The sequence below is a fragment of the Notolepis coatsorum genome (assembly GCF_963971535.1).
Source record: "Notolepis coatsorum genome assembly, chromosome: 2".
NCBI lineage: Eukaryota > Metazoa > Chordata > Actinopteri > Aulopiformes > Paralepididae > Notolepis > Notolepis coatsorum.
The window spans coordinates 16372690-16385595 of NC_140166.1; the positions used below are offsets into that span (position 1 = coordinate 16372690).

At 41.3% G+C, this 12906-nt stretch overlaps 1 protein-coding gene across 1 annotated transcript in view; it reads right to left on the bottom strand.

Moving 5' to 3' along the window:
- Positions 1-2219: 2219 nt before the first annotated feature.
- Positions 2220-12906, bottom strand: part of grin1b (glutamate receptor, ionotropic, N-methyl D-aspartate 1b) — a gene marked incomplete at both ends in the record, with an annotated part of 290208 nt that continues 279521 nt past the window's right edge. Inside the window, 2 exons of the mRNA XM_084308084.1 lie at positions 2220-2285; positions 12517-12627. Coding sequence (XP_084164210.1) covers positions 2220-2285; positions 12517-12627 — 177 coding nt within the window. The remainder of the gene's footprint in view (positions 2286-12516; positions 12628-12906) is intronic.

The window sequence follows — 12906 nt, forward strand, 5'->3', positions numbered from 1 at the left end:
AAAATGTTGGGTCCCGAGGCTAGACCACAGTTGAGAACCACTGATCTAAACAAAGCTACACTTTGAGAGATCTGACACAGTGAAATGTCCCTTTAAACCTGGAGCTCTAGACTGAGAAGACACTGACCCACCTGGCCTGGTAGAATGACATGTGTATTAGTTTTTGTATTAATGAAACATTCTAAACTAACCTGGCCAGGGCCATAGATGATACAGAGTTAGGCAAACCTCAGCTACACAACACTATATCACCTACATCCTACAATAATATATGATGTATTTTCCATTCACCAGAGCCTTCTATTGATGTGCAACGTTATGTTCGGAGGCCATCAGCCTCTTCAGACAGGCTGTGTACACCTTATGGTACACTGGCACATATACAAATTACATAAATATAAATTATATAAATAGTATTGAATACAATATGTGTTGTTTGTGAGTCTCCTTATGGTACACTGGCTCATATTGATATATACAAATGACTATTACAGTATATATAAATAGTATTGAATACACTATGTGTTGTTTGTGAGTCTCCTGGTACACTGGCTCATATTGATATATATATAAATTACTATTCTCTAAGGTCCAGGTGTCTTTTGCCTAACACTGTGATCAACAGCTGTGCTGATCGCTCCCTGGAGAACAGGGCCTGCAGCATCTGAGCAGAGCTTAGTACCAGAGTTAAATACTAACATCTGGTTGCTAGGTTAGCGTTAGCCACGCTATAGCCAATACAGAGACATCTGGTTGCTAGGTTAGTATTATGGCTATAGGCTCTATCTATGGGTTTGGTATCAGCACACAACGCAATCCATAATCTACCGCTAACTTCCAAGCCACCAGGCTCCGTTCCATTTACAGTCCATCTTGGTCCATTTTGAAGCGTTGAGAAACATGTTGTTAGTTGATGAGTTTTCTATGTGAGGGATAGATATGACCTTGGCTGTAGTTCCCTAGATCACATCAATCCTGTGCAGCTGTGGCTGCTAAGCAGACGGTTGAGGTACAGTAGACATGAGATAATGGCAGGGTCTGTTACAGCTGAATATGATTTGTTCATAAAGCTACTATACTTAGCCATTTAATTGTCACAAATATAATAATAATAATAATAATAATAATAATAATAATAACAATAATAACAATAATAATAATAGTAATAATAATAATAATAATAATAATAATAATAATAATAATAATAATAATAATAATAATAATAATAATAATAATAATAATAATAACCTACATCACACCTACTGACCCAACACTTTCATTCCAAAATGCTATAGTCAAGATCTATTGGGAAGAAATCATCTTTAAAAGATGTCAATAACAAATTACTTATTAATAATAACAATAATACAAATAATAATAATAATCATAATAACAATACGGTTAACAGCATTATTATTATTATTATTATTATTATTATTATTATTATTATTATTATTATTATTATTATTATTATTATTATTATTATTATTATTATTATTATTATTATTATTATTATTATTATTATTATTATTATTATTATTATTATTATTATTATTATTATCATCATTATGATTCTATTCAAGTCTGTTATTATCATTATTATAATAATTATTAGTATTATATAATATCATATAATAATAACAATCACTAATAACAATAATAACATAGCTTAATGATTTCTAATAACAATGATAACACATTAGTGGATTCTAAGTGAGAAGCAAAGTGATTCTGGTGTCTTAAGGTGATTCTGGAATGAAACTGAGGATGAATCAGTTGACTATCATTATCAGAACACAGTGAACTGGACGCTTGGTCATTACATCCTTAAAACATTATTCAATGTTAAATTGTTAAAACGGTAAAAAAATAAAAACCCTCTGGTTGAAAGAGAGACAGAACACGTACAGCAGAGAGGATTGCTATGTTTGTGTATGTGTGTGTGTGTGTGTGTGTGTGTGTGTGTGTGTGTATGGTGTGTGTGTGTGTGTGTGTGTGTGTGTGTGTGTGTGTGTGTGTGTGTGTGTGTGTGTGTGTGTGTGTGTGTGTGTGTGTAGGTGTGTGTGTGTTCCAAAGGGTCATATGGACTCAGCAGGCATAGCAGCAGTAGAGCCAGCATCCGTGGCTCACAATCAGAATCCTCTCTCTCTTCTCTTCTCTTCTCCTCTCCTCTCCAAAGTCTCTCTCTCTCTCTCTCTCTCTCCATCCATCCCTCTCTCTCAGACGACGGTGCTGACGGAGGGATCTGATAGGTTGAGCTGTCCTGTGATATCGGTGGGGTACGGCTACAGCAGAGGGACAAAAGAGACAAAAAGAGCAAAGCAGATGCGTGTCAAACACTATACACATAGTCATCTTCCTCTTCATAAAGGAACACTCCTCTCTTAGGTTTGATTGGCAGCTGTAAATTCATTATACTGTGAGCCCACCCACCAGCCCACCCTTTGGAATGGTGGAAGCCTACTTCTGTATTGGAGGGAGAGAGAGAGAGAGAGAGAGAGAGAGAGAGAGAGAGAGAGAGAGAGAGAGAGAGAGAGAGAGAGAGAGAGAGACACACAGAGACAGCGAGAGAGACAGAGAGAGATGCATAGGGACAGGCAGAGAGAGAAATAGAGACAGACACAGATATAGATGGACAGACAGAGACAGAGATAAAGTGGGAGACAAAGAGAGGTACCAGTAGTCCCCCCCCCCCCCCCCCCCGTCCTGTCTTTTTATTTGAAAATCCCTGACATTACTGGCATATATAAATGTAAGATATTTTTTTTTTTTTTTATCAACTTTTTCTCCTTATTTTTTTCTATTTTTCTCCCATCCCAATTTCGTATTGCCAATTCTCCCCTCGCCTGTCTTGAACGTTGCTAGACTATGCCTCCCACTGGTCTGTCGTAGTGTGGATAGAAGCCTTGCATCACGTGTCCCCTCCGGTACACAAGGAGGCAGCCTGTCGCATCTTTTCACCAGACAGCGCGGACTCTCAGTGGCGAGGAGTAACGCGTGGGAGGCTCACGCTGCCCCCGATACTTCCTGTCTCTGCTGTGCAGGCGTCACCCAACCGACCTGTAGGAGTCGCTGTCCACAACGTCCAATCCCCACCCATCGATTTCCACCCGCTACCTCTGCCAAATGAGATAGTATGACGACTGGCCCAAGCCGAGGGCAATGCTGACACCGGGATTCGAGACCGGAGCCTCTTGCATTGGTGACGAGCGCAATCTCCGCTACACCACCCAGCCGCCCATTATAATAATAATAATAATAATAATAATAATAATAATAATAATAATAATAATAATAATAATAATAATAATAATAATAATAATAATAATAATAATAATAATTATTATTATTATTATTATTATTATTATTATTATTATTATTATTATTATTATTATTATTATTATTATTATTATTATTATTATTATTATCTGTTTAACTCCTGACGGAAATTAAGACATGTTTAATCCGTCTGTAATGTCGGCTACTACTGTAGGTGCCCCTTAAGACATAAATGAAGGTATTTTAAAGTTATTTTGAATGGATGATTGTCCCCTATGCATGTTGGGGAGTGTCTCCATAGAGTTCACTATACAGCTAGCTAGTCTGTTGCATGCTGTGCTGGAGCCAGTTTCATTATTCTGTACAGGTTACCATGGGAACAGCCATGATAATGATTCTGCTGTGAAAAGGGGAAAACACTAATATTACAGCAGGCAGCCAGCCTGGCTCTGTGGGAAACAGTCCATAGCAGACATAGCTCGGATAGTTTGTTTTAACCTGCTAGTTGCACCAGATGGGTGGGGTTTACCCCATCAGGACAATAAAAACCAGGTAGGCTGTCGATCACAGAATAAAACAACAACACTACATTTACTTTCAAATAGTCCAGAATTTCTGTCAATCCTTGTATTGTCAACCCATCTGGTACTCCAAGTAAGGTAAAAATAAACAACAATTATAATATAACGTAATATAACAATTATTACGAAATACCATCTGACCTCTATACTCTGTCTGGAAATATAATTAAATTCATCATATCACTGGTTTTCAGATCACAGCATCGAAGTGTACACAACACGTGTAGTACATGGTGAAAATAAAAAATAAATAAATCAAACTTGTAACTGTGTTTATTTTTGTGTCTCCTCATGGGTTCAACGCTCACACTCTTCACAGGGAACCTTTTATTGGTGCTGGAAAACATAATTTCCACCAGTTACTTCAACAAGCAGTTCTGGTTTGATCCCTGCTGCTGTATTTCTGTTGTCCTTTATATTACAGGGTCAGTTTCCACCATTCCAAATCCTCTCCCAGCATCAAAACCTCCACAACAGTCCCCTCCCCTCCCTGTAGATTTTGTCTCAAACTGTGTCGACAAATGAACACCCCCTAGCCCTGCATGTCCTGTAGAACCAGACGTCCATCTTGCAGCAGCAGAGGGATATGATGTGAAAGCAAAAAGTTGTGTTGAAATAACACTATTACATAACTAAACACAAAAAAGAAAAAATGACATAAGCAGACTTAAAACGGTGTTGCTATTACTACATGTGTTGCTGTTCAACACACCGGTAATGTGTTAGTTAGTTAGAGACAAGACATCAAGTGTTATTTCAACACGTCTTTTTTAAGGATACAGGATGACCGGGGCCTCTAGCTCAGAGGGTGCAGGGGGCCATAGGGTGAAGAATAACCATAAAGTTATCCATCTAATCTAATCTAATCTAAAGGTTAAATATGATAAGGATCCCTGATGTTAATAAGATAAGGATAACTCCCTGATGTTAATAAGATAAGGATAACTCCCTGATGTTAATATAAGACAATAATAACTCCCTGATGTTAATATAAGACAATAATAACTCCCTGATGTTAATAAGATAAGGATAACTCCCTGATGTTAATATAAGACAATAATAACTCCCTGGTGTTAATATAAGACAATAATAACTCCCTGATGTTAATATAAGACAATAATAACTCCCTGATGTTAATATAAGACAATAATAACTCCCTGATGTTAATATAAGACAATAATAACTCCCTGATGTTAATAAGATAAGGATAACTCCCTGATGTTAATATAAGACAATAATAACTCCCTGGTGTTAATATAAGACAATAATAACTCCCTGATGTTAATATAAGACAATAATAACTCCCTGATGTTAATATAAGACAATAATAACTCCCTGAGGTAAATATAAGACAATAATAACTCCCTGAGGTAAATATAAGACAATAATAACCCTGGAGTTAATATAAGTTAAGGATAACCCTGGAGTTAATATAAGATATGGATAACCCTGGAGTTAATATAAGTTAAGGATAACCCTGGAGTTAATATAAGATAAGGATAACCCTAGAGTTAATATAAGATAAGTATAATACTGATGTTCATATAAGTTTAGGATAACCTAGAGGTTATCCCCCCCCTTTTTGTATCACAAACAGTACTGTATTTGCAAATCTGGTATGTCATAAATGTATAGATGTAGCAGTACTGTCTATCTGTATGTCATATATGTCCTGATGAATAAAAAATGGGGGACCCTGATGTAAACAAGACGAAAGTCTTTCTCTGGTCTGCATCCCCTTAACAATTGTGTGTATTGAGCTGTACTGTATTGTACCCATTCTGCAATCTGTTAATAAAGTTTTCAATCAATCAATCAATCAATCAACCCTGAGGTGTATATCATTATTGTCAAAAAACTAAATTAGTTTTAGACCTTGGGCTTTTAATGAATCCTCCTTCTCTACTAACTCTGTTACACCAGGAAGTTCCCAATCTAGACAGTCTAGCTCTATGTTCCAGAAGGCTTCCTATATGATGAATATCTACTATTTCATTTATGTCACATAGGAAGCCCTGCTCCTGTTAGTTGTACAGATAAGCTGTGCTTGCAGAGGACAGAGGCAGTGTGTGTGTAAATACAGCATGTAGTCTGGATACCATTGAAATCCACTGATAAACAAGACACTGATATTGAAAATAAGGAGATGATCACAAAGAAAAATGGGTTCAGAGTCGAGTTTAGAGTCCAACCTAATCCACCCGCACCAATCCCCACCACAAACCCTGCTTCCTTTATTGGCCAATCAAATCATAAGTTTGACATTAATCAGCCAATGGAATTATTAATCGATGTATCAGTGGTTGTTGCTTTTCTGTGTTTTTTACACACTGTGTTGATGGCTGCCATGTTTCCCTAGAAGAACTAGAATGACTCTTCTAGGTCAGTTAGTGGGTTAGTAGCTGCTTTCAGTCGCCATGTTGGATCCCAGTCTGCCATGTTGGATCCCAGTCTGCCATGTTGGATCCCAGTCCGCCATGTTGGATCCCCTAAAGCTTGCTAGGAGGAGGGATGCCTAATAGCTATGGTACCACAAAACAGTCACACGTGAGAGTTGTTCTGATAGCAAAGGGGTTGGAACTAGTGCACTGCAACCTTGCCCAGGCCCGACGGGTTCGGGCTGGGTAGGGCGTTTTTTTTTTAATAAATAATTCGGGCTTATATGATAACCTTTGTTTTAAGATTCGCTTTCTCTTTTGCGCCAGAGAAACATTTGGATGTAATTACTGCAGCGCGCAGAGAGAACTCAGGGGACAAGTTCAACTCGATTGGTTGTGTTGGAATATAGCCAGTTGGCGAACGTTTTAATTTGTTCTTGGGATGTATGTAGCCGGTTTTGTTAACGGTGTTCAACGCGTTGCTGACGTCTGGTGAGTGATGTTTACTATTTGCTGGGTCGCGACTGCTACTTGTTTTGTTGTGATTTTCATTACGTTGCTCTGCTCGAAATCTGATTTCTGTTTTCTGTTTGTTTGTTTGACTGAGTAGGCTATTGTGTGTCGTGTGTGTGTGTGTGCGTGTGTCAAAGAAGATTCTATAGCCTTCAATACGTTTTACGAGGCTGATGTGTGACAGTGTGAGTCAGTCTATATAAGCGAGCACTGGGAGAGACGGCATTGCGAAACAGGCTATGCAACAGTAAGAAGCATTTTGTACAAAAGTATTCTGTACTTCTGTATGACAACTATTAAAGAAACTTGAAATGCTTCTTAGTTTTGTTTATTTATTACGTTCATATAAAACCGTGTTTCGAATATTTAAAACAAATACAAAAAAAATTATATTTTAATAATAATAATAATAATAATAATAATAATAATAATAATAATAATAATAATAATAATAATAATAATAATAATAATAATAATAATAATAATAATAATAATAATAATAATAATAATAATAATAATTATTATTATTATTATTATTATTATAATTTTTTTCAGGTTTTCACGCGGGCTAGGGCTTAAAATATTATTTACAGTCGGGCTTATTTTCGGGCAGGGCCTGAAGTTCAAGGGCTCGGGCAGGGCTCGGGCTTTATTTCAAGGCCCTTGCAGACCACTAGTTGGAACCCCATTATTACATAGGAACGGATTTTACTTGAGATGTTTTAGATTACTGTGCTGTGAAGCCAGATACATGTTGCTTGCTGGGTAAGAGCACCTGTGTGGGATCTGCTCTGGACCACTGCCTTCATGGTCTACATGCCAGATGCTGAGCCTGTGAGGACCTGTGTGGGATCTGCTCTGGACCACTGCCTTCATGGTCTACATGCCAGATGCTGAGCCTGTGAGGACCTGTGTGGGATCTGCTCTGGACCACTGCCTTCATGGTCTACATGCCAGATGCTGAGCCTGTGAGGACCTGTGTGGGATCTGCTCTGGACCACTGCCTTCATGGTCTACATGCCAGATGCTGAGCCTGTGAGGACCTGTGTGGGATCTGCTCTGGACCACTGCCTTCATGGTCTACATGCCAGATGCTGAGCCTGTGAGGACCTGTGTGGGATCTGCTCTGGACCACTGCCTTCATGGTCTACATGCCAGATGCTGAGCCTGTGAGGACCTGTGTGGGATCTGCTCTGGACCACTGCCTTCATGGTCTACATGCCAGATGCTGAGCCTGTGAGGACCTGTGTGGGATCTGCTCTGGACCACTGCCTTCATGGTCTACATGCCAGATGCTGAGCCTGTGAGGACCTGTGTGGGATCTGCTCTGGACCACTGCCTTCATGGTCTACATGCCAGATGCTGAGCCTGTGAGGACCTGTGTGGGATCTGCTCTGGACCACTGCCTTCATGGTCTACATGCCAGATGCTGAGCCTGTGAGGACCTGTGTGGGATCTGCTCTGGACCACTGCCTTCATGGTCTACATGCCAGATGCTGAGCCTGTGAGGACCTGTGTGGGATCTGCTCTGGACCACTGCCTTCATGGTCTACATGCCAGATGCTGAGCCTGTGAGGACCTGTGTGGGATCTGCTCTGGATCAGTCAGCGTTTCCCAGTCCCTTCTGCCTCAGGATGAATACACTGTTAAACTCCTCTAGAGTCTCTTACAGAGGACGCGTCATCGTCAACACTGTGGTGTGTCTAAGCCGGGGACACACCACCCCACATTACTTCTCACAGTGCGTTAAAAGTAACACATGGACACATAGGGTTCTATTACCACAGGCTGTGGTGGGGCAGGATGGCCTAGAGGTAAAGAGGCCTGCCAGTAACCAAAAGGTCGCTGGTTTGATCCCTGCCACTGATGGGTGTATTTCAGCTGTGAGCGGGTGACTGAGGGGTGGGCTGGTATTACAGTACATCTACAGTGCCTATGATCCTGCCTAAGTGCCACTGAACCCCAAAACTGCTCCAGGACCCTGCACTCTGACCCCCCTGGTGAAATGCATACATGTATGTGTGGGGGACTGTGTGTGTGTGTATGTAACTAGGAGGGATATGCAAAAAGACTTGTGTACATTGACAATAAAATAATCTTCTTTTTCGTGAATCTTCTTCAATGGTAACATGAACATTTCAAGTCCTTGAGATGGAAACATGTGAGAGACCCTGATGGACTGAGTGTTCTACCGAAGCCCAAACGCGGCCGGACTACAGTCCTGTGGCGTTATGGGGATCTGATCCACAGAAGAGGCTGAAAGGAAAAGACACAACAGCAACAGGGCGAGAGGTGGTCTGTCTTCAGCCTCAGAGCAGGTGTCTGGAGAGAACTGGGAGCTAACAGTAAGAATAAGAATAATACGAATAATAAAGGATGTTATGAATAACAACACAGAATCAAACCAACAGGGATAATACAACGATATCACCGATATAGCAAAGAAAACGACCCACAACAATAACATGTTTACAGACAGATTGTCAAATGGACAGCGATGGGAGATCTGGTGTTCCACTGCCAAGCCCGTTCCAACAGCATAACGGCTCCCGGTCCTCGCGTTGAACCGACGCCTTCGACAAGATTAAAACCCACAAAGAATCATGTGGAAGTGGTTGAGCAGTGGAGCAGTTCACTAATGACCGGACCGCTGTCATTTACTAGACAGAATGAAACCCATTAAGGCTGAAACAATGGCCTCATCCTGACAGGCCTAATATATCATCTCCCAGGACGCCACGCCATGTTCTCCCCAACAGGCTGCTGATGAGTCTGCAAATTGGAACAGTTAGTGGGGAAAAAAGATGTTCAACCAGCGATCCCTGAAAACTAGACTCTGTAGGGTCAGGAGATAGAGAGAGAGAGAGAGAGAGAGAGAGAGAGAGAGAGAGAGAGAGAGAGAGAGAGAGAGAGAGAGAGAGAGAGAGAGAGAGAGAGAGAGAGAGAGAGAGAGAGAGAGAGGAGAGAGAGAGAGGGAGAGAGAGAGAGAGAGAGAGAGAGAGAGAGAGAGAGAGAGAGAGAGAGAGAGAGAGAGAGAGAGAGAGAGAGAGAGAGAGAGAGAGAGAGAGAGAGAGAGAGGAGAGAGAGAGAGAGAGAGAGAGAGGAGAGAGAGAGAGAGGGGGAGGGAGAGAGAGAGAGAGAGAGAGAGAGATAGATAGATAGATAGATAGATAGATAGATAGATAGATAGATAGATAGATAGATAGATAGATAGATAGATAGATAGATAGATAGATAGATAGATAGATAGATAGATAGATAGATAGATAGATAGATAGATAGATAGATAGATAGATAGATAGATAGATAGATAGATAGATAGATAGATAGATAGATAGATAGATAGATAGATAGATAGATAGATAGATAGATAGATAGATAGATAGATAGATAGATAGATAGATAGATAGATAGATAGATAGATAGATAGATAGATAGATAGATAGATAGATAGATAGATAGATAGATAGATAGATAGATAAATAAATAGATAGATATACTGTTACAACTATATTGTTTGACATTATGTCCTAAATCTGTCTTGGCCCTCTGAGACTTCCAAACAATTATTTGAATGTTGACTAAGGTTTTATTTATTTATAAAATGTTTATTGTTGATAGTGACAGGAAGATGGTGGGACAGCGATCACATAAGGATGACAGGAAAGGGAGCAAGCAAGACAACAAGCAAAGAGATAGACACCAGACCGCGTCTCTACAATTCGTAGCCACATTTCTGCAGACCCCTCTCTGATTGGTTGAGGCCATTTCTGCAGACCCCTCTCTGATTGGCCGAGCGCGCGCATGCGCATGAGCCGCGACAAGCTCCTCTAGCCAGGAGTCGAAACTCCGTTAAGCTCCAGAGAGAGAGGCTGAAAACCCACAGTTCTTGCCCGACGGATGGGAGCCGAATCCCGGATCCGAGTTTTCTGATGAATAGCCCCAAAACATGGAGGTTGCGAACGCAATTTACACGCATGGAAGTATTGATTACGCCATAACGAATCATTAAAAAAATATACCGTTAACTGGAATATGTTGTGTGTGCCTTTACACATATGTTGGATAGGATTATGTAATTGGTTTGTCATTAAAAACCAATAATAAACTTTCTGAATATGATTTGGGAGGGTTATAATAGAAGAAAGACAGTGTAAACAATATAACGTTATGTGAATAAACCGCGAAATAATAACTAATTCCTTGGTCAATAGAAGTCTCTGTGATACTTTCTGAATATGATTTGGGAGGGTTATAATAGAAGAAAGACAGTGTAAACAATATAACGTTATGTGAATAAACCGCGAAATAACCGCGAAATAACAACGTTATGTTATATAATGTTACAATGTACAGTTTCTAACAGCTGGCTGTGTTGTGAAATGTGCATAACATTATGAATAAACCGCGAAGTCACGCGAAATAAATAACGTTATACGCGAATCTGGTAGTACATTTCTGCTTATCTTCTTGATATGATAACATTACATCCGCCTTTTACGGCGTGACGAGCTAAACCAATCAGAGAGGGCCTTCGCTCAACCAATCAGAGAGGGGTCTGCAGAAATGGAGCTCAACCAATCAGAGAGGGGTCTGCAGAAATGCGGCTACGAATTGTAGAGACGCCACCAGACCACAAGCAAAGAGACAAACCAGAGAGTAAGAAAGGACAGGGGAGGAAGAGGCCAACACAGTCTGACCATCAAACTTCTCCTTTGCAAGAATACCACTCCACAAAACCAAACACAAGACCACTCCACAAGAAGACCACTCTACAAGACCACTCCACAAAACCAAACACAAGACCACTCCACAAGAAGACCACTCTACAAGACCACTCCACAAGAAGACCACTCTACAAGACCACTCCACAAAACCAAACACAAGACCACTCCACAAGAAGACCACTCTACAAGACCACTCCACAAAACCAAACACAAGACCACTCCACAAGAAGACCACTCTACAAGACCACTCCACAAAACCAAACACAAGACCACTCCACAAGAAGACCACTCTACAAGACCACTCCACAAAACCAAACACAAGAACAGCACTCCACAAGAAGACCCGTCCACCCTCACTCTCCCCTACATCTGCCTCACATTACTATTACTGCAGTTTTCAACCGGTTTGTTTGTTGTTGGACAGATGTGTGGATGGTGGCAAGTAAGTAGATAAGATGGCTGAGTGGTAGGTAAGATGGCTGACTGGTAGGTAAGATGGCTGACTGGTAGGTAAGATGGCTGACTGACAGGCGGGCGGGCGGACGGCTATGACGACTCTGCAGGAGGAGTCAGTGGAGCTGGAGAGAAGAGATAATGAGATAACGGCAGAGGACGGACATGAATAAGAGGGTGTGGACTGTGGAGGTACTGACGGAGAGAACAGAGGGTATGGGAGTTGAGGGAGGGAGAGAGAAGAGGGGGAGAGAGGTGGGAGGGAGAGAGAAGAGAGAAGAGAGAGAGGGGCGAGCGTTGGGGAGGTGGCTAAGGTAGAGGGTGGAATAAAGGGACAAATAAAAAGCAACAAAGAAATTGGATAATACTCTGGAAGAAGGGGGGGGGGGGGGGGGGTGAGGAGGATAATAACGACAACAAGAAGCAGAGGGTGAACAGGATGAGCAACAGAGAGAAGGATGAAGACAGATCAGAAGGAGGGAGTGAAGGATAAGAAAAAGAAAGCAGGGTTCAGAGGATAGGAGAAGAAGAGAGTATGACAGGAAGGAGGGAGGAGGAGGAGGAGCAGTGTCTTCATCTCCTTACCGTGGTCTCCCTGGAGGCTCTACGCCGTTTGAGGTCGGAGGTCGTTGCGATGGACCTAAAAGAGGCTTTCTGTTTGGGCTCGGGTTCTGCTGCTCTACCACTTTGCCTATCCTAAAATAGATCATACCAGTGTACAGACACGTTAACATGGAGGTAGTCGCAGTAGAGGACATAGGGTTGACTTCTTTATTCTCTCTCATGTCACGAGACATGTAGGAAATTGGTACGTGGAGGTCCGCGGAGGTCTGCTCCACTATGGGAGGGCCTTAAGGGGGACCGAGCTTTTGAAGCAGTGGCCCCCAGGCTCTGGAATGAGCTCCCCCAGGTCTTGAGAGCCTCCCCCTCTGTGGCCCCCAGGCTCTGGAATCAGCTCCCCCAGGACTTAAGAGC